The sequence below is a fragment of the Aythya ferina genome, assembly GCF_964211825.1.
Source record: "Aythya ferina genome assembly, chromosome: 18".
NCBI classification, from domain to species: domain Eukaryota; kingdom Metazoa; phylum Chordata; class Aves; order Anseriformes; family Anatidae; genus Aythya; species Aythya ferina.
In genome coordinates, this window is record NC_140317.1 from 7,452,731 (window position 1) to 7,478,499 (window position 25,769).

The 25,769-nt window shown below is 43.3% G+C and overlaps 2 protein-coding genes across 7 annotated transcripts; one reads left to right on the forward strand and one right to left on the reverse strand.

Moving 5' to 3' along the window:
• Nucleotides 1–106: 106 nt before the first annotated feature.
• TRIM25 (tripartite motif containing 25) lies at nt 107–11,207 on the forward strand. Of its 3 annotated transcripts, none has more exons than XM_084491956.1 (10): nt 107–803; nt 1,724–1,819; nt 2,806–3,039; nt 3,578–3,734; nt 4,669–4,773; nt 5,193–5,276; nt 5,721–5,786; nt 6,422–6,448; nt 6,799–6,927; nt 7,594–11,207. In XM_084491956.1, exons 1-10 carry the CDS (start codon nt 171–173, stop codon nt 8,124–8,126), a joined length of 2,064 nt encoding a protein of 687 aa, XP_084348082.1. In that variant the 5' UTR covers nt 107–170; the 3' UTR covers nt 8,127–11,207. The 3 variants fall into 3 exon arrangements, 2 of the variants coding, with proteins under 2 accessions (XP_084348082.1, XP_084348083.1); XR_014684536.1 differs by lacking the exon at nt 4,669–4,773 and having other exon boundaries at nt 108–803; nt 7,594–8,741; nt 10,936–11,207; XM_084491957.1 differs by lacking the exon at nt 4,669–4,773 and having other exon boundaries at nt 108–803.
• On the reverse strand, nt 10,649–25,639 carry LOC311420758 (meteorin-like protein). 4 transcript variants are annotated; one of them, XM_084491981.1, is made up of 5 exons: nt 24,489–25,639; nt 22,835–22,996; nt 22,179–22,588; nt 20,688–20,747; nt 10,649–18,409 (listed from the first exon to the last, which is right to left on the reverse strand). In XM_084491981.1, exons 2-5 carry the CDS (start codon nt 22,849–22,851, stop codon nt 18,093–18,095), a joined length of 804 nt encoding a protein of 267 aa, XP_084348107.1. In that variant the 5' UTR covers nt 22,852–22,996; nt 24,489–25,639; the 3' UTR covers nt 10,649–18,092. The 4 variants fall into 4 exon arrangements, with proteins under 4 accessions (XP_084348107.1, XP_084348106.1, XP_084348108.1 ...); XM_084491980.1 differs by lacking the exon at nt 22,835–22,996 and having other exon boundaries at nt 22,179–22,287; nt 22,372–22,588; nt 23,466–25,639; XM_084491982.1 differs by lacking the exon at nt 22,835–22,996.
• Between the last annotated feature and the right edge of the window lie 130 nt (nt 25,640–25,769).

Sequence of the window (25,769 nt, forward strand, 5' to 3'; positions counted from 1 at the left end):
CCGGAGCCGCTGCCCCCGCTCGGTGCGGCCGGGGGCCGGTCCCGGAGCCGCCGCACCTCCCAGCGAGGCGGGGCCCGGCCACGTCGTTTGCCGGAAAACCTCGGTCCTGAGTTTCGTTTCTGGGCAGCCGAGGAGCGGCGGCGGTGGCTGCGGGTGGCACTGTCGGGACGATGGCGGCGCTGACCCGAGCCGTGTCCGAGCCGAACCTGGCGGCGCTGGAGGAGGATCTGACCTGCTCCATCTGCCTCTCCCTCTTCGACAGCCCCGTGACGGTGCCGTGCGGCCACAACTTCTGCGCCTCCTGCCTGGACCGCACCTGGGCCGAGCTGGAGGCTGGCTTCAGCTGCCCTCAGTGCCGGACCACCTTCCCGGGGCGGCCGCAGCTCCGCAAGAACACGGTGCTGTGCCGGGTGGTGGAGCAGCTGCAGGGCTGCACCGCGGCCGAGGAGCAGCAGCAGCAGAGGCAGGAGGATGAGGATGAGGAAGATGAGGCGGTGGCGGAGGAAGCGGCGTCCCCCGTGTACTGCGACAGCTGCCTGCAGGCTCATGCGGCGCAGACGTGCCTGACCTGCATGGCCTCCTTCTGTGCTGAGCACCTGCGGCCTCACCACGACAGCCCGGCCTTCCGCGACCACCAGCTCTGCCCGCCCGTGCATGACCTGCAGCAGCGCAAGTGCTCGCAGCACAACAAGCTCTTCGAGTTCTTCTGCAAGCAGCATGGCATCTGCATCTGCTCCCTCTGCCTCCTCAGCCACAAGCTGTGTAACGCCAGCCCCCTGCAGCAGGCTAAGGCTGAAGCTGAGGTGAGCGGGGCAGGGGCAGGGGCAGGGTGGCTTGGCTCAGTCCAGGCTGCAAGCCTCCTGCCTGTCTGTCCTTCTGAGGTCTGTCCTCCTGTGTGAGCCTGAGCTCTTCGGAGGCTCTACACACCTCACCCTGCCCTCACCGAGGCGAGGAGAGGGGTCTCCAGGCTGGCATCGGGGGGTTGGGTGGCCCAGCCTTAAGCCGTGCTGGCTGGTGAGGCTCCTGGTGGGGCTTGGCAGGGAGCCGCTGGCTTACTGAGAGCCTGTAGGCACCACTCGCTGCTGCTATGTTCTTAGAAAGCGAAGAGCTATAGAAGTACCCTAGAGCGATCTCAAGCACGTGCTAAGGAAGAGCCAGGAGCAGGTTCTCCAGGGAGCAGTAGGGAAGGAAACCTGGCTTCGAATTGTATAACACAGCTAAAAATCAGAGGGTAGTTGAGGAAAACACTGAAAAGTTAAGTGAGACTCAGTGAGCACCGGTATGGCTTAACTGAAGACAGCTTCCCTGACTTTGCTTAGCAGCATTTTAAACTAAAAGAATAACTGACCAATAAAATTATTGGAGTGAGAGGTGAAGAGCAGTGTTTACCTAGTAAACCTAGTTTTAACTAATGCTCAAAGTCCAGCCTAAGAGATTAAGTAAAGTTTATTTTAAGCACGGGGAACAGCTTTGCTGATGAACAGCCCTTATCAAGAGAGTGACTCAACAATGTCCATCCTGCTGCTGGGAAAGGCGGAGCCGCAGGGAGGGTTCTGGCTTCACAAACCAGGCATGTGCAGGAGAGCATTTTTACATTCCATAAGGTTTAAGGAGCAGTGAGTTTTAAATCAGTAGTACTAAATGCTTACAGTGGTTATGCAGAAGTTTCTATAAATACAGTAACTTCTTTTTCTAAAATCTTATCTGATCTCCTCTACTACAGACAGCACTGAAGAAGAAACTGACAGAGCTGCATAATCACAGTGAAAAAGCTACTCGAGCGATGAACTCTGTGAAAACGAGCCAAACCCAAACTGCTGTAAGTGGGAAACTTCCTGTTCTAAACACTGTCCAGTCGCTTGGTGTATGCTGGCTGCTGAGCATTGTTGATGCTCGTACTCTTGTGACAACAGCTGTAGTATCGAGATTGCATTGCCAGGAGAAGATCTTATTGGGAAGGAACAAAAAAGAGATGTTTTGGCAGAGCCAGGCAGCTCCATGGCAGATGGGAGCAAATGCAGCCACCTTACAAGGGCTTTATTCTTGCATGTGCTGATGTACCCAAGCGGTAACTGGGCTCGAACCCATCCGTTCCTGTGCACCAGAAAGAGTGCATCTGTGTAGCCTAAGCTGAAGCATGAGTGGGCAGTAATAGCTGCCCCCTTGCTGAAATGTGGAATGGCTCTTTCCCATAATTTAACACGGCCTGTCCTTGCTCATACCGAACGATTGGGGTTGTCATGTGCTGGCTGCTGGATCAGGTACATCTCACCTGTACCGTCCTTTCTGGACTGGGTGGTGGGGACCAAGAAACTGCAAAACTGCCAGAGTAGCCCTTCTGTGCTCCTCCAGAACACCTCTTGGAGGATGGGGAATAACTCTGTATTAACTGAAGATGCCACAAAGCACATCGCTGACACAGGAACAACTCCAGCCGTACAAGTGGGTGTGTGGTGTCAAAGCTGGCGAAGGCCTGATACAGTTCCACTTCTTCTAACCGCTAGATGGCACGGCAGGCCTGGCCTCTGCCCAGCAGCCCCCCGCAACAGAGGCTGAGAACTGTCTTGATTTCTTGGGAGTAAATGATTTTTCTTTCCAAACAAAATAGGAATGCATAGCTTTTCTATTGCTAATTTCAAGTAATTAGTTTAGATGTTCCTCAAAGACTTTCATTTTTTGTTTGGTTGGTTTTTGTTCGTTGTTTTTTTTTGTTTGTTTTGTTTGTTTGTTTTTGTAATAGCAGCAGCACTTTTTCCACAAACTGTTCTTTTGAAACCAGTGTCTATCTGTCCTTGTTTGCTTCAGGAGACAGCTGCCAGAAAGCGAGATTTGATGAGAAACGAGTTTTTGGAAATTAAAGCTTTGATTGAAGAAAAAGAAAACCAGATCTTTAAAGTAATCACAGAAGAAGAAAAAAGAGTTTGCACTAAGTTTGATTACATTTATACTGTTCTGGGAAGTAAGAAGAATGAAATTCAATCTCTCAGAGACCAGATTGAGATGGCACTGACAGAACATGATGACGTTCTGTTTTTAAAGGTAATAAGTCCTCTAGATGCAAATCTAATTCTTCAAGTTTCTAGAATGCAGAATCAAAAAAAACCTGCTGTGGCAGTCCTGCTCTCCAGGCGCTTTATTCAAATGACAATACAATCATGCAAGAACCTTCTGTAAAAAGGTGTACTGATAAGCACACAAATAACAGTGAAAGAGCACTGGAACAAACTTCTGTCCAGTAAATTGCAGCCCCCTCCCTCACCAGCTTGCCTACTACTACTGCCACAAGCAGAAAGGTCACTGAATGACAGAACCCATCTCTGTGAGGTGTTACATCTCCATACTGCGATGAAGTCTAGTAGATCTTTCTCATTGCTTCAGGTATCAGTTAGAAATTACTGCTTATGGTTTGCTCAGTTGTTGTTGAAAGTTTGCCACGGCTCATGTCTGACTGTCACCTTTGCTTGTTCGCATTTGAGCTGAATGCACAAAACCTACTCCATTTAAAGTAACTTGGTTGTATTTGTCTACATCTGCCACAGAAGGTGGTCTGCATGAGATGTTCCATTTCTCATTTCAGAGAGCAGCAGCACTGCAACGAGCATCAACAAAAGATGTTTTTGTGCCTGTAATTGAAATGGACCAAAACTTGATACATACTGCTTATCAGTCTGCCATTAACCTTAAAGAAACTGTCAAGCTTACAGTGAGTCAGCCTAAGGAGAAAAAAACAGAAGGTATTGTATCACTTAGAGAACTGGCATTTTATGATTTGTTCCTTTATGCCTTTGAGCTCAAGTGAGAGATATTCTCACTGCAATTGAAATATCATTTAAAAAAAACAAAACACAACCACAACTAGTGCAGCAAATAGAGCTGGTTAATATAAACTGTCTTCCAACTTCTGTGGTCCTGCATTTCCAAACAAAAACATACAGTCTGCTCTAAAGTATAGAAGAACAAAATGTGCTAGTGTTTCTTTACTCATTACTTACCCAAGTATAGATCACTGGGACACTAAGCCCCTCTGGCACAACTTGGCCTTTATTCCTTAGAGTAATTTACATTTTTATTATGCAGCAGGGTTGGACACAGTCACAGAATCACAGAATGTTATGGATTGGAAGGGACCTTGAAAGATCATCTAGTCCAATCCCCCTTCCAAAGCAGGCACATCTAGATCAGGTCATGCAGGAATGTGTCCAGGCAGGTTTTGAATGTCTCCAGAGAAGGAGACTCCACAACCCCCCTGGGCAGCCTGTTCCAGTGTTCTGTCACTCTCACTGTAAAAAAGTTTCTTCTCATATTTAAGCAGAACCACCCATGTTTCAGCTTGCACCCCTTGTCCTATCATTAGATATCACGCAGAAGACCCTGTCTCTGTCCTCCTCACACTAACCCTTTACATATTTATAAACATTAATAAGTCACCCCTCAGCCTCCTCCAAGCTAAAGAGACCTGGCTCCCTCAGCCTTTCCTCGTAAGGAGATGCTTCACTCCCTTTATCATCTTTATGGCTCTGTGCTGGACTCTCTCAAGCAATTCCCTGTCCTTGAACTGAGGGGCCCAAACTGGACACAATATTCCAGATGTGGTCTCACCAGGGCAGAGTAGAGGGGGAGGAGAACTTCTCTTGACCTACTAACCACGCCACTTCTAATACACCCCAGGATGCCATTGGCCTTCTTGGCCACAAGGGCACAGTGCTGGCTTATGGTCATCCGGCTGTTTACCAGGACCCCCAGGTCCCTTTCCCCTACGCTGGTCTCCAACAGGTCAGTCCCCAACTTATACTCGTGTCTGGAGTTGTTCTTGGCCAGATGCAAGACTCTACGCTTGCCCTTGTTACATTTCATTATATACATGTATGATATGTGGATATCAGGATATTCAGGATATGTGGATTTGAGGGGGAGACATAAAACACCCTGGAGTGATTGAACTACCCAATTGTAAAGGCACTAATTGTATAAATGTTGTAGAATGAAACTCTAATTACGGGGTTAAGCAAAAGTATCTTCTGGACTGGGGCTTGGGTAACTTCCATGTAGTTCCGACTTTGCCAAGTATCACTTAAGTTCTAATCACATAAATTCTAATCACATGCCTGAAAAATATGATTGAAAAAATGTCCTTTTTCATGCATAATTGTCCTTGGCAATACAAACCATAATGTAAAATATTGATATTGCAGAGAAACAAACAGCTAGGAAAGCTAAGCCCCCTCAAGCAGCTGCACTAAATAGACCCGTTCCTGGGAGAAAGCCGGTTGGACCACGTAAGTACTAAGGAACATCATCCTCTCCTAAGGTTTTGCCATTAAATAAAGAGCTCAAGCAGTACCCAAGAGCTGCTCGCTCTAGTGGGGATGCAGCAATAATCTGTAATGAGCACTTTTGTGTGGGAAGGGGAGGATGTTTTATGCTATTTAGCGATGGATGTCGTGTGAGTTGTAAAGAAGCAAACTGCATGGATACAATGGTGCATTAGCCTCAGTGTGCATGTGTGCTTGTGGTGTTGTCAGCGCAGGCTGTAAAGCAAAGGAGAGCTTCCCTACCCTCTGGTTCTTGCAGTACTTCACTGCCCTTCTGCCTTGCAATGCAATGGAATATTTACTTTTCACTTGTGCAAAATGTCTATGCTTTTTTGATGGATTTGTATGTAATGAATCCTGCTTATTAGCTATTCATGTTCTTTTTTTTTTTTTTTTTCCCTTCACAAGAGCGTCCGTACAAAGAAAAAAAACCTTGCCAGGTTCAAGAACCTTTGCAGGAGGAGGCAGATAACCGTAAGTGGTGATTAGCAGTGGCCTTACTTAAACATCTTGCTTAAAGTCTAAGGCTGATGGAGACAGTCTTCGTGGCAGGGTATGCTCAGGTCTTTCAATGCTGTTTTATCCAGTTACTGGTATTCATGTGGCATTCTGGCCTCTTTGGAAGATCTTCCATGTTCTCTTTTTCAACTTGATCTAAGTGTTAAGAAACTAATTCTGTCACTTCCACTGAGCTCCTGACATACAGTCCTTTCTGTTCATGAGTTCTGTGTGGAGAGCGCTCAGAGTGGTTTGCTGTGGATCACTTTACACAGTGGACGAGCAGCTCCTGGTGCTGTACTAACAATTCTGTTCTGAAAAAGAAGCAGCCTACGTGTCTCATGGGAATAGGGTGATTACCACTTCCTCTAACATGTTGCATCCAAAGGTAGAAATTAAGCTCCTTCCAGACTTATGACCCTAAGAAATAGGAGGCAAATAGTAGGTTGTGCTTCACGTGCAGCATTCCAGTATGTGTGTATTTCTGCGTGGCTTCAGCATGCTAGACTGTCAGCTTTATCTACTGCTGTAGCTTCAGAAGAGCCATGACAAGAATATTACAGCTAGCGTGGAGACAACTAACAGATAATTTTTTTTATTTTTTTTTCCAGCGGACAAAAAGTTTTCCATTTCATTTGGTAAGTTCAGACTTGAGGATACTTATTCTAGTTTTCATTGACTACTCTTAAAATGCCAAGTAGATGATCACCGGGATTGGTGTATTAGGCAAAAGTTTAGCTGTTGCCTCTGAGGAGGCTCTTCCTGGTCACTGTGAGAGCTATCAAGTACTGAAAGAAGTTGCCTGGTGGCAATGGGATTTTGAAAACTTTACAAGACAGGGAGCAACCTGAGCTAATATTGAAGTTAGCCTTACTTGCAGCAAGGAAGCTAGACCAGATAACTCAAGATCCACTCCAGCCTAAGTCTGTGTTAAGCATGCAATGTTTCTTCCCAAGTGGCCAAACTCTCTTTTATTTTGTCAATACAGGAGCACCAAACACGGCAGCACCAAGCACGGCAGCAACAACTACAGGAGCATCAAAAGCTGCAACTGCGGCTAATACAAAAGATCTTATTAGCAGCTTTCTTCAGAAAGACAGAGAGGAGCTTTTGCAGTGTAAGATATCAACATTACACTATGTAAAGATGAACTTTCTGTGCTTATTGCACTGGTGTTATGTGACCTTTGTAGTTATCTGAAAGTTTTTGAGGGGGCTTAGTTAGCTAGGTTGCCTTTGGGGGGTTATTAACTAGTTGTTACAAGTTAAAGTTTTGAAGGATAAGGAGGAAGAAAGTTTACCTTACTAAACAGTGGTTATTTTGCCAGATGAATCAAAATTAATATTCTGTATTCATGTATTTGCCACAGTGTAATTGAAGTTTTCTTAGTAATGACTTGGGTTTCCCCTCCAAATGACTGCATTAGGGGAACCTAGAAATGCAATGAAACCCACTTGATTTTTCTTTGAAATGAAACGTAGGCTCTTTCACTGCCAGATCAGTAATCTCTCTGTGCAGCCAGTATACATTTGGGTGGCTAGAGAAATTTGTGGGGATGCAGGAAGGAAGGAAGGAAACCTGTCCCTCCCTGTTTGCCTGCTCTGCAACACAGAGCTGCAGTTGAACCCAGCAGCTGTTACTGCAGCCCCAAGAACTGCCTACACTGCAGAGGAGAGCTGAGCAGGGAGATAAAGATGTGTAGGAACATGTGTTGCCTACACAGGACTGTGTAAATAAAACTGCATTGCTCTTTACTACCTTCAACTGATTCATGTCTTTACAGATGCTGCTAACATCACCCTGGATTTCAACACAGCTCATAACAAAGTGCATCTGTCTGAGAGATACACCAAGATGTCTGTCTCAGACACCCCCCTGAATTATAACCACCACCCTCAGCGTTTCACCTATTGTTCCCAAGTGCTGGGGTTCCAGTGCTTCAAGAGAGGCATCCACTACTGGGAAGTAGAACTGCAGCAGAAAAACTTCTGTGCCATTGGCATCTGCTATGGCAGCATGGACCGGGAGGGGCCAGACAGCCGCCTGGGTAGGAACAGCAGTTCTTGGTGTATTGAGTGGTTTAATTCCAAAATTTCAGCCTGGCATAATGATGTTGAAAAGAATTTACCCAATGTGAAGGCTACCAAGATTGGCGTGCTGCTGCACTGCGAGGGAGGGTTTGTAATTTTCTTGGCCGTTGGGGAGAAGCTTAACTTGATTTATAAATTCAAAACGCAGTTTACTGAGGCACTGTACCCTGCCTTCTGGGTATTTTCAAGTGGCACTGTTCTCTCCCTCTGCCAAATGAAAAAGTAAGGTCTGATATCTTAATGTAGTTTGCCTGGGTATTTACATGCAGATAATCATTCCTTGCAGTAACTTATCTTAGTAGCTATAACACGTATTTTACAAATTCATGAGCTATTAACTTGCCTGTCTTAGTCAAAGCAGTCTCAAAAAATGTTTTGAGGTGAAAATCAATTTTTCAGCAGTTTGGAGTATCTGATGATTCTTTGGTCTGAATTGCTAAAACCTTTAGATAGTAATTTAGTAAAATGTGGATGATAGTAAAAAAAAACAAAAACACACAGTTAAAGGGTTTGCAAAAACCTTGTCTGTCCTTCCAAAAGCAGTTATCATATGATCTGCTCCTAAAAGGCTGCAGTAGCTGTTGTGGCTTCTGAAGTTTCCTGTAAAGGATCCCCAGATGTAGTTTTCAAGTCTGTAATAGCCTTGAGTCTGGGTAGCAATACATGAGAAAGAAACGAGGAATTCCTTGAGAAATTCAGGTTTCAGGCTTTGAGGTTGGTCTCAGTTTTACCTTAATTCTTTCTCTATATTCAGTCCACTGTCTGTAGTCCAGATTTACAATATACATGTTCTTAGTGTATGATGGCCAATGAGATGCTGCAGAATGAACTATTGAAATCAGTAAATTCAGGTCTTGTGACAGCTATAAAATTAAGTATGACAAATCTCATCAGAATGGAATGCAGATATTTTTAGAGTTGATGGATAAGAAATGGTATCAGAATCACCAGGTAATGAATTGCTGAAGGAAGATGTCCTGCACAGTAGTAGTGTGGATCCTGTAATAATAGAGTTTGTGGGTTGAAGCAATCTGTCTCATGTTCTGACCCAGAATATGCTTTACATTGAAGGGTCTTCAGTGTTTTGTGTGTTGAGGAATTCAGGGAGCCTATTTTTGGCTTGCATAGGAGCATAAATGTGCTGTTCACTTTAGTTTATGACAGGAGACCCTGCTTTCTTTTCCTCATTGTGAGGCAGGATATTCTCTGCTGGCATATTTTTAGTTGCTTAGTTGGTAGAGACTGGATTTCCTACAGTGTGGTTATGTTACTGGGACTCTGATTTGAGGAGCCCAGTACATAGAGAATATTTCCTCTGTGTGTGAAGCCTGCACACAGGGGAGTCTTTCGAAACAGAGAGTGAATTAGCACAAAGGAGAATACACTTCAACCCCCACTGGAATGGATTTCTAATTCTCCTGGTGTTCTTTCCTTTGGGTTGTAGTATGTCTCCAGAAGTCCTCGCCATGTGTAGAGGACTGTACCTCTGCATTTCTTAATTACAACTTTAAAAGAATTAGTAGGCAACCATGGTACTTGGATCTCATAGTTATTGGGCCTGTATCTTGGTGACATCTCTGGACTTACCATGCCAGCTCTAATTTCTTGGAGTAGGTCATGAAGAACAGAGAGAATTCCTGGACTCTGATAGGACTGAGAAATAAAACACAAACCTACAGCGGACAGCTTGAAAGGGAATTGTTGGAATGCTCAAAGGAATCTCTGACTACATTTCATATTGATTGAAGTGGGAGACTTATAGGAATTTAGGCTTTGGTGTCTCCGTTTACTTGGTTTGTAAACTCTCAGTACATTGTCACAGGTAGCCCAAGTCCAATAGGATGTGTCTATCTGTTTGGCCAGAATGGGATATGGAATTGTTGCTGGATCTAAAAGTGCAATGGCTGTCTTTGGAGTGGTTGTCCTGTCTCAAGGGTCCCAGCCTTCCAAAGCACAGTCAGCACTAAAACTGTCAAATTAAGCAAAACATTTTGAAAGGTGAGGAAGGAGGATGTGTCCTGTTTGAAGCAAAAAGTACACTGAAATATTTTTTTCTGCAGTTCCAGTTTGTCAGCTGTGGGGACATGAGCAGTTTGGTCTGAGAAATCTTGTCCCTTTGGCTGCCTCACCATAGCATAGGGCTGCAGACCCACTCAGTGGGGTGCTGAAAGTGTACGACATCCCCCCTTCATGGCTCTTCACTTCTCAAAGTGCCCCAGCAACTTGTGCAGTGGAGAAACGCCACCTCTTCTCGACTTCTGTTGCTTGCTCTTTGACTTTCAAAGGGGTGCCAGAGTTAACCTTTAAAGTCTTTGGGCTTCTTTAGACATAGTGTGGAGTGACACTCAACAGTTGGACTTAATGATCTCAGAGGTCTTTTCCAACCTAAATGATTCTATGATTCTGTGTTCAAGCTAACAAGAGAAGAGTTCTTACTCTGCCACACTGGATAGGGGTAGATTCTGTAAATGTGACATGGGTGTGTAACATGTTAAGACGTGTTCTGGTTTACTATGGGCAGTGAAACAAGCCTGCCCCTGCACTAGTGATTCCTGTTTGGTTTTGTGCTTTGAATGAATTAAAATAGTAGAATGAGGGTCAGTTAATTTAGAACAAAATGAGAAATGCACAGTTGAGTTGTCACACTTCTGAAAACTGGTATTTCACTTAATTTCAGAGAATATATCCTTTGCATATATAAAAATGGTGGGGGCAGATATATCATTAGAATAAATTATCAGTTACAGCATGATAAATAACAACTAAAGTTTTTACTCATCCAGTAAGAGTATCAAAGCTGTACTGGTTCGTAAATGAAATGTAGACACGAGCATAAATTTCAATTACACTTCTCTTTTTAATACTACAAAGAAATTGATTATCCAGTATAGGAAGAGAACTAATTCTGGTGTTAATAAAGCCATGAGTATGTGGAATGATTTGCATACTAATGTGTAAGTGATGGTAACTGGATAAATGCTTGCCCACTGAATGCCCTAATCTGCATTAATCTCTTCTTCCATTAAATAAATCAGTAAAATACTGTAGTTAGAAAAATAAATGCTTATGTAAGTACAAACCTGATGATTGTACTGGTATCAGCTATGTGCTTCAGTATGTACGTTATATGCTATTTGATATAGATGTTTCAGCTAGACAGCCTTGTCAGGGCAGTAGACATGGATTTTATGCCATCTGCTTTACTGTTGTACCTACAACTTTTCTAGAAGATGACTTCTGATCTTTTAAATTTTCAAGTGAATGAACTGATATTTTGAATTCAATAAATATTCTTGGTAAACTCTAACTCGAGGTATTTTGTTCAGTGCTCAAAGTTGAAGTAAGCAGTAAGGGAGGCAGAAATAGATGCTATCGTATGCAAAAGGAGACCAGTTATTTGTACAACTCACTAAGTTAGACAAGAAGTGGGGAAGAGAGAAAAGGACAAGAGCTGCGTGTGCTGTGGTGTCCTCTGGATTGAGACACGTGCCTGAACTACCTCTGTCTCCATCTGAGCTACACACCCTTTACTAGTAATGGTTTATTCTAGCTGAGGATGGGATGAACATCCCCTCCAACAACCGCACCTGTGGAGACCTTTTCAGGTAAGCAAAAATGCCACTAGTTGGAAGAAGATAACAATTAAGAACTAAGTGTGTGTAGTGGGACAGTTTAAAAAAAACTTAGATGATCTCTAGTATTTTCTTGCTCAAGTGATGCCTGGAAGTGGCAATGGGTGATGATTCAGGTTGGGTATCAGAAGAAGGTTCTTCGCTGAGAAGGCTGTTGGGCACTAGAATGGGCTCCCCAGGGCAGGGGTCATGGCCCCAAGCCTGCCAGAGTTCAAGAAGCATCTGGACAATGCTCTCAGACACAGGGGCTGATTTTTGGGTGGTCCTGTGTGGAGCCAGGAGCTGGACTCAGAGTAATTCTTGAGGGTCCCTTCCAAATCAGGATATTCTGAGACTCCTAATAGCAGTCAGCAAGGTCAAACTAAAGGGCTTGTGACTTGCAATCTGCCTCGCCCTGGGACCAATGGAAAGCAGACAGCTCAATAAAGTTTTTAAAATTAGCTAAAACAAAGGCACCTGTAAAACAAGGTACAAATTGACTTTGCCACTTTTCTCTGAATGAGTGTAGCTGATGAAGGTTTCTGGGAATAAATTCTCTGAAGAGTTCTTAGAGAGTCAGTTACGATATTGCTAGATCAGGAGAGGCAGACAGTAGGAATGCTGTAATTCACATTAATAACTAAGGAAAAATACAATCCTCATCTTCCCTTCACTAACTACTTGTCCTATGATGTTCTTGGGATTAAGAGGTCAATTAGGTCTGCCACAGTTTGGCCTAAGCTTCCAAAGCTTACACAATTCCAATACAAATAAAGTATCTTGCTCCCGTGTAAACGTGACTGACAACAGCCTGGCTCTGGAACACATACTGAACGTGGAGAAGCCAGCATGCACCTTACTCATAACCAGTCTGTTCTCTTATCTAGTATCGTTTTCTCTTCATTTAGCTTTATGACCTTTTCATAGTAAAAAGAACACAGGAAGGGGACTGCAAATTATCTGGGAACAGACATGAACACATCTGTCAAGATATTTCTTAATGCTTGTTTCTCTTCCTACATTAAAATAGGACTGGGCTACTGTTCAACTGACTGCTTCCATGCCCAGTTCTGACTCCCTCCCATCTATTCTCACCCCTTCCTGATCCCCTCTCAAAGGAGGGGCTGCTACTGCTCAAATAATGTCAGTTAAAAACATGTCATGGTGTGGTCATTGTATGACTCCTATTCAAAGTTCATGTCATTTAGACTTTCATTGGCAGCTATTTTGTCCCATTAAAAAGTTCAAGACAGCAATTTGTGAATCTTGCTCAGCCATGTAGAACTGAGGAAAAAAAGGAGTTATTTCAAAAGTCAATTAATTGTGGTCTGTCACAGTGCTTCTCATTCAGTTTTTTCCAGGCCTTGTCACAGGCTCACATCTGTCAGCCCTGTGTTTCCCAGGCTGCTATCAGATGCTGTTACATTGAAAATAATGGGCTTATTCACACCATTTACTGGACTTCATGTAGTAGACACATTTGTATATCATTTTACGGTGTAACAATTCCATTTACATAAAATAGAGGCAATTATGTGAGCCTGGCCAAAGCACTAAGCAAGGGTGGGAGGAGCGACCATTAAAATAATAAAAGCTAATTGAAAAGAGGCAGATAATTTAGGTGAAAATACCACCGTGAGCAATTCTTGATCCTAAATTAGTTCAACAGAACTTTAAGGATCCAAGTCCAAGTATTATAGATCCAAATATTTTGGATGTGTTTGAAAACATTAAGAAGTTTAATACACAGTGTAAAAAAATAAGTTGTATTTTTTTAGAGTACCAAGACTCTATTTCAAAAATCTAGTAGTTCTTCGTGAAGGAAGGAAAGTCTTTTTTCTGCCTTAGGGGCAGTTTTTCCCACAGTTTAGAAGCAGCTTCCAGATTTGTCTGTAAAGGATTGTTGTGTCCTAGGAACCTGATCAGGAATAGCATTGTTGCAAAAATAATCTAGTAGTCAAGTCATACATGTACATTCATTTTACATGAAACTGATACTAAGGCAGTTTAACAATCCTTAATCTTGGCACTGTTACTGGTAATGAAGTCATAATTTGTTTGCAAATTCTCAAGGTCACGGTGAAGAGGGCTGCTGCTCTATGGCATGCTGCAATGACAGGTTTGATGGCATACCTGGAGCCCCTTTATTCCTTGTTGGCCCCTGATTCATTTCAGGTACTTGTCTCTGTACTAATTCCTTGAAGACAGAGCTATGGCTTTCTCAGACACTTAAGAGAATTATATATCCTGAGGCAAAATTATAAATATGGTATGACTATTAATTACAAGAGCATTCTCTAGGTATCTCCAACGTACCGCTGCACTGTAGCAAAGCCAAAACACATCACTTTGGAATAAAAAAAGCGTTTACAAAAAAAAAAAAAGTACTCTCGAATCTGATTCTTCACGAGTATTTTGGAAGCCTTGCTAAATTTCAGCAGAATGGGATTAGAACCATTAAAAAGCGGGAAAAGATGGAGTCTTGGTAAAGGTCAGAAAAAGAGTGGAAAAAAAAATACTCCTCTTCCATGCTGAAGTTAAGCCTAAAGATCTCAGTGGAGAACGAGCTCTGAAGGGAGGTGCTAAAACCTAGGATGTCAGATAGAAAACACATGCTGCTTTCTCAAAGCCATTTTCACTGTCCAGCTGCGAACAAGTGCTAGTGATTCTGAACTGAGTTAATTCTGCAACGTGTTCAGGAGTGTCTCCCTTAATCCTTCTCATCCCTAGCCATCTAAAACTGCTTTAAAATACAGACTCTCACTGACAACGGAAGGCATTAGGTATGTGAGTCAGGTAAAGCTCAGCATAAACCCAGATTTCAACCCAGAACTTTGACATGCAGCTCCTGGGCCTTCTCACTACAACTCCTGACCCCTCTGAAAGCCACAGCTTTGCCATTTCACTGTGACATTTTACTTTGTTACACCAACAGGGTTCTTACACTTCTGTTTGAGACAAGTTGAGTTTACAGTTCAGCTAAAAATATTGAAACGTTTACCTTTAAAGTACTAATAGAATTGGAGAAAGGGAGTGAATGAGTCACTGCTCTAACAAAAAGTATGAGCCTGTAGTCATGCAATTAATTTCCTACAGAACAGTGTGTTGATAATTCAGTGCACTTGAAACTACGCAGAAAACGCAAAGGTAGACATAAGGAAAAGACCAGCTGCATTCAAAAAGGGCCAAATTCACTTGGGTGTAAGCCAGCCAAGCCACGTTCAAATCAGACGAGAAAACTTAGCCCCCACTATCTATTCACAAACTTCTACTTCATAGTGTTGGTCCAGTCATTCACCAACTCATTAGAGATTCTTACAGCTCTTTTTTGTCTTTCAATGAAGTGAGGAAACATCCTGTCTATCTTTTGATTCTCAATCTACACATCGGGCACGAATCCAGCAAAGAACAAATGATTAAGTGCATAAAGACCCCACTGCTTTATGAAATGTTACAGAGCAGAAGGATTATGGAAAAGGCTTCACTTCCTTCCTGGAAGAGGCCGAGAGACTTAAGCCTGCAATGCTAAAGGGGAAAATGTTCAACAGGCTTTCCTTAATAAAAATATTTCACTGGGTTAAATTTAATCACAGTAAAGAAAGAACATCACGTGTTTGCTTGCAGTTGCTCACAAATGGGTTGAGCATAACTTACCCCCCCTTCCCCATAGTCCATCTAGCTCAGATCACAGGGCTTGCACTAATGAGAGCAGGCACCCAAATCCCACCAATAATTGCCTCGTGCTGCCTCAGCCCTCCACTTATGAAACAAGTGATATTATTTCACTTCAGATCCAATTTTCCTACACCTCTAGTTGGAGAAACTGATCCCTAAAGCTCAAAAGAAACAGTTGTATTAGGCTTCTGGCACCCTTACTTTGTTTTTAGGTATTCCCTTATTCCCTGAAGGTTCCCTATGCCCTTGTAATGCTGCCCGGCCTTTGTTTACCCACCACCAACGCAGCCATAATGTCAGAAAACCACAGGAAAGGAAGGTTTCCATTCTTTACTACTAGGGATCCCTGGTTATATTCACTTATTTTTAAAACTCTCTGCTGGGTGCAGTACAGACTGCTTGCATAATTTATTTTCTTTCACTCTTTCCAACTTCTTGCTGCCTGATAAGACCATAATGCATACATAACTGCAACTGTTGGCTCCTGTTATACACAAGCTAACTCAACAAGAAAGAGTATTCCCTTTACCTTTTATTCTGCTACACCTAAGAAACTGTAGCTAGAAACTGTAACACAGGATGCAAGGGAAACAAACATTGCTTGCTGCCCTGTGTAACTAAGAAACTGCACTGTATTACCTTAGGCTGACAGTTTAAACCACCAGGAGACAAAATTAAAATGTCCTGCTTGTTGTTACAGCTCCTTGTTCCAATAATGGCTGCCCATCCTGTATAAGGATAATAATCTTAATAAAGTTACTGAAATTAAGTAGTGTGTAACCTGATCTTATATTGCTCTTCAAATACATCCCTGCTCTTCCACTGATTCTGATTTTCCACCTTTTCCAGCTTTATCCCACTGTTACTCACGCCTATTATCTTGACATTCTGTCTTGAAGTTGGAAGAAATTTGGACCTAGGGTAAAGAACTGAAGCACTATGGATTTTATGAGTGTTGGCACTTCACATATCACAGAAATTCTCTCTTAAATATTCATATACTTGTTCATCTTTCTAACTGCATTTTTGTCTGGTCTTTGCTTCCGAATCTTTTCCTATAGAGAAAAACATTTGGCTCCCTCAATGGACTATTTTCCAAGAATGGTCTGAGCACTTTGAAGTAACTTTCACCTAGTTTCCTTTTTTTTTTTTTTTTTTCCCCCCCAGCTCTTCTCTTTCACTTTCCTATCTATTGTTTGTTTTCCCATTTGCTAGCAAAGTGGTAAGGAAGGCCCCTAGGGGAAGAACAATGCGATGCTTTTACTTTCTTTTTTGTTCTTTCAGAGTATTTGTTTAAAATCTGAAACAAATTCAAACTAAAAGATTTTCCTCTGCCAAAGCTTTTTGTCCCAGCACTTGGAAACATTTGGGTATCTCTCTACAAGTTACTGGTGTCACAATAGCGATCTCAACTCCATGCAATGTATGGAGACTACAGTGAAACAGAATTAATATATTCAACATCCACAAGCTCTAGTAATCTCTTCATTATGGATCACTGATTGCAGGAATTTCATGTTACTCATTACAATGCAGACAAGCCTGCATAGCTGTGGATTAAATCACCGGATCACATGCACTTCAGAAGTATGTACCTTGTATGATATTTCACATCACACTGGGTTATTTCAGGTTTTCAACCAATTGTTAACTGAAGTACCTATTTGTTGGAAAAAGAACACATTGTTTCAAAGGGACAATGCTCCATGAAAGCTAATATTAATTATAGTATTGATACTATTGAGAAATCACTAAGGACCCTTTAAAATGAAAACAAAACAAAACAAAAAACAACACACACAACAAAAACCACAACACACACATTTGCTATGTACAAATATAGCAAATATACAAAACAAGAAATGCAGTACCTAAGTTCCTCTAATCTATACCAAGACAGAGATATCTCTCACATTTTCTCTCACATCTACAGTGCAAATACCAAAGAGTACCCCATTTAAAATCTCAGATGTAGCAGTGATCTCCAGCTCTCAAAACCATGTACTTGGATACCCCTGTATATCCGCTAATACTTTCCAAGAGCCAATTCTCTTAGCTCTTTCCTATTCTGCACTCAACAATAACTAGAGCTAGCTGTAGATCCAGTACTATGAAAACCTAGCATTACGTTCCAATGCAGACAATGCTACGACCTAAACTTCTGATTATTTCAATGCATTTCTCGAAGAGCTTTCCTCATCTGGTAATGACACCAGTCCATATGAGCTTAGTGCTGTATCTCTCATTGGTCATGTGGAACAGAATCAGATACTATCAATTATGCTGAAATCAACAGAGAACTGTGGAATTACATCAGCTGTGATCCTGCCCCAGAGGGTTAGTTAATGTTTCTACTAACATACAGAAGGGGAAAAAAATGGCAAACCTACCAATTGTTTGAAGGTTTAGTAACAAATGCTAACTATGGTTTTAGCTATAATCATAGGAATGTGGAAATGATGAAGTGGTGAGACGCCCAGAAACGATCTCGTAGTTAAGAAGATAAATAGGAATCAAATGGAAGGGAAATCAACTGGAGATGGGTGAAGAGAGGAAAAAAAATAGAGAAAAAGCACATAGTAAGTGCCCAGAGTAAAGATGGAGAGAATATCTTAATACTGAGCACTAGCTGCCTTCTAACTACAAAACAAAGATAACCTTTTCAAAATTCACAGTTATTTTTTTGAGGCAAATAAGATTTGAAGAGGGAGAAAGTAATACAACCCAGTTTATGGATTAGTGGTCAAAGTTTACAAGGCTCACAGAGCCATTATCTCCAAGAAATTCTCCAGGCTCCTGTTTTGGTGAAATTGTTAGCTTTAGCCCTTGGTTTTAATGCTGTTTCAGATTCAGTATCCAAAAACAGGGATGAACTTTTTCAACTCTCATGTCCTGTGTTACTCCTGTCAATTGAGCTGAAACTCGCATGGGTTGGCTCTTCTTTCTCTGGCAGCATGGTAAATGAAACTGAAATCTTTAAACCGAGGAGCACAGCCCAACCAGGCTTCGCCAAAATGTTCATTTCCAGTGAAAAGAAAATCTCCAGCTCCCTTCTTCACCTTGCATTGTAGCAGGGTTCGTATAGGGCCTCGCCATTCACCACTTGCTTCATCCTGCTGGAAAATTCTGTTTTTCTGTCTGTAGACTTTCTGGACGTTGACATCAACCTGTGACATGTGGTTCTCAGAATCGTGGGAAACATTTCGGATAGATCCTTTCACCACTAAATGTGAAGAAGACAGGAGTTGGTTATGGAGCAGCAGGTAAGTAGCTCATGCATAAGGAGCTCACTGAATAAAATAATTGGAGAAATAAATCTGTTGCATGGCTCGCACTGCAACCACCTACAGGCAGACACATTTCTGAGCATCCATTGCTTCCTGTACAAAGGACGGTCCAAAGCCCGACACAAACAGTGCTATGTGCTTGTAAGCATGCTTTATAACTGCTCAAATCGACTATGCTTGCCAAGAAACGTATAACTTGTTTGATAATGCAAATCAGCAGTAAAGAATAAAAAGCACAGGAAAAGAGGTCAGCTCAGGGATTCGGTTTATGTTCCAAGTCAAAGACTGTCACAGACTAACTCCTTCCTGTCTCCACAGGACTCTCAGTTTTCTTCTTTGACAGCAGTAAAATAAATTGATTTAAGAAGAATTAGAATATGACTCGATTGGGAAAAATAAGAGCTTGTTAAACACTTTTCATTTAAATGTTCGAGGTTTCTTCCCTCAAAAGAAAACATTATGCATCCAGAAAAAGATACTTTCAAAGTCAATGAACAGCATGCAGAACTCTTCAAGTGACTTTATTTGAATCCCTATTTAAAATCACATAGATTCATGTACCTCTTTCTCCCAAAACAATCCCATTTGGGCTTTGGGCAACTGAGGGATTGTCAATGAAACTGGAACTTTGCCATACTTCTGCCACAAAACTCTTTCATTCAGGTACAGAGAACTCGACAACAGATGAAACAGAAAGAACGTATTTCTGAAATTTCCAAGACCTTCCTATCTAACTCAATTTCCAAGGAATCCAGGATTTTGTGTAACAGATGTCTCTGCTCTCCATCTCTCTCTCTGTGTAATAATTTTTAATCAGATGCATCCAGGTCTATTGACAAGCTATAATGCACTTGTTCCTGGTGCTCCAAGTTGCTCCTGCACTGCTCAGGGCCTAGTGACAGAAGACCTCCATCCTGAGATTAACTATAAAGCCCCTATTCACTCCCAGTGTCATTTACACTTTCATTAGCAGCTATTTTCTCTAATCAAAAAAGTTGATGATAGCGATTTGTGAGCTCAGGGCAAGGAAGTCAGGCCATAAATAGAGTCAGTTCAAAGGGCTATTTCTTCTGGTCTGTTGCTGCTCTAAGTGTAAATGCTCCCCATTGTGCTCTGGGCCTCCACATCTGTCAGTCTCTGGTTTTTCAGGCAGTACAGGGGAGAGTGCCTTGCATGGGAACTGATAACTTCATCAAGTAGAAACAATGGGACAGATTGCATCAATTAATTTAGATGAAGAAACACTACCAGCTAAGGAGCACTATTTAAGGGAAGTATGCTCTGTGCTCTGGTTTTGTGTTAGCACAATGATGTTGGGGTGTGAGAAAATTATCTGTAGTGTTTGAAGCACAGCAATCTCTAGGAAGAAGTAGGAAAGCAGTTGTTTCGTGTTTTCTTTTAAACACTGAAAAGAAATACAGCTAGGGACTATATTTACACCTGTTCACAGGCACATTTACAGCAATACAACTGTGGCCATGTGGAGATACAGCTCTACAGCTTCATCTTTCGGACTTCTGTCTCTAAGAGGCACAAATTTTAATGTGTAAAATTATGGGAATAAAACAAATAGCAATCCACAGAGGGAAAAAAAAAAAGAAAAAAGAAAAAAGATAGCGATATTGCAATTGAAGTAAAGAAAATAGGAAGAGTTTTTAATGTACCACCAAATCAGCATTTTAACTGCTTTGTTTTCTCATCAAGCCTGAAACTGAAACAGTATGTCACTGAAGGAAGTTGAAATCACCTGAAATCCTTAGCTAAACTACAAACAACTCACTACTTTTGTAGAAAGAGAACTAGGAAGTGTGCAAATTGTGAGGAAAAAGAAAGGACATATTCATCATCTGGGAAAAAATAGATTAAGGGAATAAAAAGGAATGTAAATAGGATGCATAATTTGTGCATGTGTGTGTTATCTACAGGCATGTGACTTTGTTATATGTGAGAGTCAGCAGTACACTTGTGAGAATTACTTTTAGCTCAGTTTTAGATCACAACCTTTCTGCCTGCAGGAAATGAGGACCTTGAAAGGAAGCTTCTCCCTTTCAGGTTTCATTCCCCTCCCCCAGTTCAAGTTGTTTTTCACAAAGATATTTTCCTTCTCAGATCAGAGTGCGTAGTCATGTCATTACTTTAAAAAATCAATCAAATAAATCCAAATAATCAATATATATTTATAAAGTCAGAATGACTTCTCTTTAGTCAGCTTACCAAAATCACTGCTGCAAATAGCCATAAGAAGTTCCACATTGTCACAAGGACGGCACATAGCTTTAAAAAAAAAAAAAAAAAAAAAAAAAAAAAAAAAAAAAAGCCAGTCAGTTACAATACAATACTATGCCTCATTTCTAAAGGGGTTGACATTGACACGTGAGAGGAAATAGGGCAGAGGTACTAGTTTAAAGAGCATTATGATCAGACAAAACAAAATTCTTGTTACGCAAACACAACCAAAACAATGAAATAAGCACAGAGGATTTCTAATAGTCATTGAGTGACAACGTGGCCTGACAGCCTATAATCCCTTTAACAACTCATCAAACATGCAAAAGATATAGCAGAAAACATGAGCACCTGGCACATTGCTACCCTCCACCATTTTTGAAACAAGGGAAAAAAAATAGGCATCTATGCATGAACTGGGTCCTATGATGACTTCAAACAACACTTAGCTCCACAGTCAAGGAACACTCTGGTATCGCTTACTGAAACAACATTAGCAATCCAACATGGATGTGGTTGAATTTTAGTTATCCATACACGCATTAGATATCCTGCTTGTTATTGAAAGCTCCTGTATCAAGTATTGAGCAGTCAGGCCAATAAGCACTCCCTAAAATAAGTGTGTTCCTCAAGTTAATGCCACAAAGCTCTAGCAAACAGCAAAACCATGCGAAGCAGTGGCCTGAACAGGTTAACAAAAGGGATATGACAGTCCAGAAGTGCTATGGTTGCTCTTTTATTTATTCTTCCCCTATTTTACAGGGCAGTTGCTTACTATTGTAACGTGGCTTGAACACTCCCCTTATTTATCTGCCCTTGGTTATCAGGTTTGACTTAGATATTATCTACTGGGGACAGTGAGGACACAATGGCAGCAGTACGTGGGTCCCAACCTTTCAGAACCTGAATTGAAATGAGCCCTCTTCATACATAAATGGTGTGGGGGGGGAGGGCACAGATGCACATAAATGTTATTGAGTGCAAGATTTGTTTGTTTACGAACAGGAACAAGAAAGAAAGGTAAATGAAATTTCAAGCAACTCAGGTGTTTTTAAAAGACTGAATTTTCAGTTACCATCTTGGAGAGACCTTAGGTTCTTAATGAATTTAAACCTCTCCTAAATATGGTATTTCGACTCCTAAACCACACAGATGCTCTTTGTGACAGTACCTCCCAGGGGCTGGAGTCACCCTGATTGCTCTGCATATATCCACGGCCAAGCTAGCTGCTAAAGAAGGGACTGAGTTTCTCTTTATAATGCAGTATTTGCTCCTGTGCCTACCGGATGCCCCTGACAATGGAAATCTGAACACAAATAGCTGGTTATACTGCACCCCTGTAACACTGTCCTTGAGCTGGCAGAAGGATTTCCCTTGCCATGACAAACCCCTTCATCCAAACCAGCTTCCATCACTAGATACAGGTGCTACCTTGGATCCACCCCAACAACAGAGCCCTGAAGCAGACCCTTCTCGTACCTTTGACCAGTGTCATCTTTTTGAAGTCAGGGCCAGCAGCACTCTGGTTGCCCAGCAGCTCATACTGGAAGCTGGCCGTCCGGCGGCTGATGTCCCTCTGCGGGCTGGCCTGCAGGAAGAGGGCCACTCGTTGTGGTGTGTGGGCGCTGAAGCAAGACACTTGGTGGGGTCGAGCCCCTCCTGCCTCGCTTACCACCAGATGCAGCTGCCCAGCACGTTCCACGTAGATGCTGGCACCCTGGAAGTCGCTGGCTGGCTTGATGCAGACGGTGGTGTGCTTGGCACTGGACAGGTTGGGCTCCAGAACGACACGCAGGGCTCGCGCTGGGTACATCCATTCCAGGGAGCCCTCGGTGCAGCGCAGGTGGACTTGCTCCACCGCACGGGAGCGGGGCTCCCAGCTCAAACCACTGCCAAGACAACACCATCAGTCCATCACTAACGATATCCACAGCACAGGTGGAATATCCAGCAGTTACCGCCCAGAGGTAAGGGTGGTGTCTGTGCAGCTAATGCCCTCCAGCTGTGCCTTTCCTCCCCGGCCTCTGAGGACCTGCTGCAGGTGCAGCCCCAGTGCCACGGGACCGCTCGCACCTGGTGCTGCACTGGCTGCAGAAAGGAGCCTCAGCCCCCTATGCCCAACCACAGGTCCACACCTGGATATCTGCAGCATCCAGAAAAATATTAAATTCCCTCCGTGAAACAGCAGCAAAAGCTTGGTGTGCGGTAGGTCTTTCTAATCTCTCTGGAAAATCCCACCTGGGGGCAGGTGAGAGCATGGACTCGCAGTAGGAGCTGCACAACTCGTGGCGTTGTGTCTGAAAATCAGATTTAAAAGCCTACATTTAAAAGTTTTGTTTTTAATTTATTATTTTTTTTTAATGCTGCTGGCAAGAACTCATCAAGAAAAATGGTTTTATCGGAAGCAGGCTGAGCACCAAGCCGGTGCAATTTCGCTGCCTTCAGGAGAGTTACTTCTGGCTGTACCGCTCTCAAAAACCCCACCGAGCTCCAGCAGCAGCCCTGACCGAAGGGCACCGACCACGCCAGGCGCTGTCCCCTCGGTGAGGGCTCCGCCAAGCATCCTCCTGCCGAAACGCCGGCGCTGAACCCTCTGGCGGGGCAGAGCCGAGGCTCGCAGCTGACTCTCGCCACACGGGGCCGGGGCCGTTCCCGCCGCTGCCCCCCCGGCCCGGCCCTGAGGCGAATGGCGGCGCCCTGAGGCGAACCCCGGGGCCGCGGGCTCCAACCTGCCCCTGCCCCTACCTGCCCCTGCCCCTCTCCTACCTGCCCCTCCAGCTGCAGTAGTCGGCGGCACCCGGCTGCTGCCCGCCGGCCGCCAGCAGCACCAGCAGCAGGGCCGGGAGGAGGCCCCGCTCCGCCTCCATGGCAGCCCGGCTGGCACCCCCGGCGGACAGACGGCGCGGCAGGGCCGGGCAGGGCTCTAGGGGCGGCCGGGGGGCGACAAGGGGGGAGTCCCGGGGCCCCGCCACCGCCCCCGGCCCCGCCGCGAGCACCCCCGAGCGGCCGCAGCGCCCCGTGCGGGACTGGCGGCGGTGCAACAAGGGCAGATTTGTCTTTCCAGTATCTTAACGCCATCAATAACAGCTTCTGAGCGCAGTTCGGTAACAAACACAAGTCGTGTCACTGTAATCAAAGCAAACAGCGAATGATTGATGGAGATTCAAGAGTTTAACTCCTGCTTTCATTATTACCTTTCAGGGGTCCGCGCACAAGAAAGGGTGAGGGCCTGTGATTATCATACCAAAAGGCAGGCCGGGCCTGCCAGTAATTAGATTTCTATATGCATTGCACTTTCCATATTTTCAATGAACGACATGGGGAGCTGCTCTTTTGCAGGTCTGAGAGACCGAGGCTCTTTTCTGCGGCTCTTCAGCGTGGAATCGGGATTTTGCAGCAGGGCCTCGACAATGGGCCCCAGCACTGCTGGGTGTCACAGGCGAAGATCCGCGCAGCATTATCACCAGGGCTCCATGGCCATCTGTTACCTTGTGGTGAGCAGCACGCTCTCACATTGCCCCCAGCCGCTCCAGGAAACAGAAGCAGAGTTTGTGCTGTCACAGCTCTGCACTTATGGCTTTTCCTTAACAGGAAGACATAGATATCCTGAAAAAAGTTTTAGCCCTCAAGTGCTGAAAGCTAGACTACTTGAACGTTGTTTAGACCCCAACACAACCACTTTACTTTTCATTATCAAGTATTTTACAGTTTTATTTTTATTTATCACAGAGCAGATAATCTCAGCTTTGACTTGCACTTCTCTAACACCCCACAGTTCCCCACACCTACCTGTGGTGTGACTCGTTACACTTCAGGCAAAACTGGCTCAATCTGGTGCTGTGCACAGTTCACTCCAGCAGTTCTAAAAACATTTAAAAATGCATTAAACCTAGACCTTGTATTAACATTAGTGTCAGTGATCCTCAGTGCTCTGTGAAACTATTGTCTTACTACATAAGAGAAAAACCTGCTATCTATGCTTTGACCCAATCCTGAATGGGAAACAACACACAAATAGTCTTTAAAAGGTTTGATTGTGGCATAATCTAGGAGCTAAGAGGCCAGAGCCCATTCTCTCTTTTGTGCAAATTAGATCAGGGAACAGAGGAGAGGACTTGGGGAACAGAACTGACACCATGATAAAGAGCCCCCCCCAGGAGGATTTGTTCACTTCCAAAGGCTCAAACTAACCCATCTGCTGCCATCAGGAAAAAGCATTGAGCCACTTGATCTCTGAACTTCTTCCAGCAGCAGTTTTCCCTTTCTGTGGAAAGCACTGCATGTGTTTTTGCTGACTTGTGTTCAGCATCCCTCCTGCTCCAGTTTATGTTAATACCACGTAACACCAAAACATCTGCAGTTAAAACCCTTATCTGTAAAGAGCAATTTCTAAATAATACAGTTGTACCTATCTTCCCCTTTGGCTAAATAAAAAGCACACACTGTTCTAATAACCCTAATAACTAACAACAAAGGCAAGATAGAACAACTGAGACATTTCATTTCACTACTAAAGTCTGTGTTTTTTAAATTATTTTAAATGGTTTTTAAACGACAAAGTATCTATTATAAAGCCATACAAACTCAACTTTTCCCCTCAGGTAAATACCTCCACACAGTACAAAACCCGTCTCCTTCAACCCTGTTGTAACCCATTTGAAAAAAAGCTACAGAACCTTTTAAGTGATAAAATTAATTGTTTTGTAAGACTCAAGCAGGAAACTGCTAGCCATTATAAAAACTTGTGAATGCTTACCCAGGAAGGATGCCCCATATACACACGTAATAGTTTATTAAAAAGATGTAGCACGCATGCTACATAAGAAGCTGCTGATCCAGCTCTGCAGCCCAGCACATTGCCTCAGACAGAATGAATTTTAATGCTTTGGGCCATTTATGTGCTGAATGTTTCAGTTTATTACCTGTAATGAGGAGGCTTGCTGAACAAGCATAAAGGGAAAGGTAGAAACTGAAAGAAGCTTATCGTACTCCAGCCCCCTAAAGCCAGGCAGCAATCTTCATCACTAGGTTGTTATGGATTCAAAAACTCGCATTTGCTTCTGTGCATAG

Bases quoted from the DNA above. Each gene is read 5' to 3' on its own strand.
- TRIM25 (XM_084491956.1), top strand. From the start codon at position 171: ATGGCGGCGCTGACCCGAGCCGTGTCCGAGCCGAACCTGGCGGCGCTG. The intron at 804-1,723 runs GTGAGCGGGGCA...CCTCTACTACAG, and splicing joins AGGCTAAGGCTGAAGCTGAG to ACAGCACTGAAGAAGAAACT. The intron at 3,040-3,577 runs GTAATAAGTCCT...TTCTCATTTCAG, and splicing joins ATGACGTTCTGTTTTTAAAG to AGAGCAGCAGCACTGCAACG.
- LOC311420758 (XM_084491979.1), bottom strand. From the start codon at position 23,566: ATGGAGGCGGAGCGGGGCCTCCTCCCGGCCCTGCTGCTGGTGCTGCTG. The intron at 22,589-23,465 runs GTAGGAGAGGGG...TTGTCTTGGCAG, and splicing joins TACTGCAGCTGGAGGGGCAG to TGGTTTGAGCTGGGAGCCCC. The intron at 20,748-22,178 runs GTACGAGAAGGG...TTTTTTTTAAAG, and splicing joins AAAGATGACACTGGTCAAAG to CTATGTGCCGTCCTTGTGAC.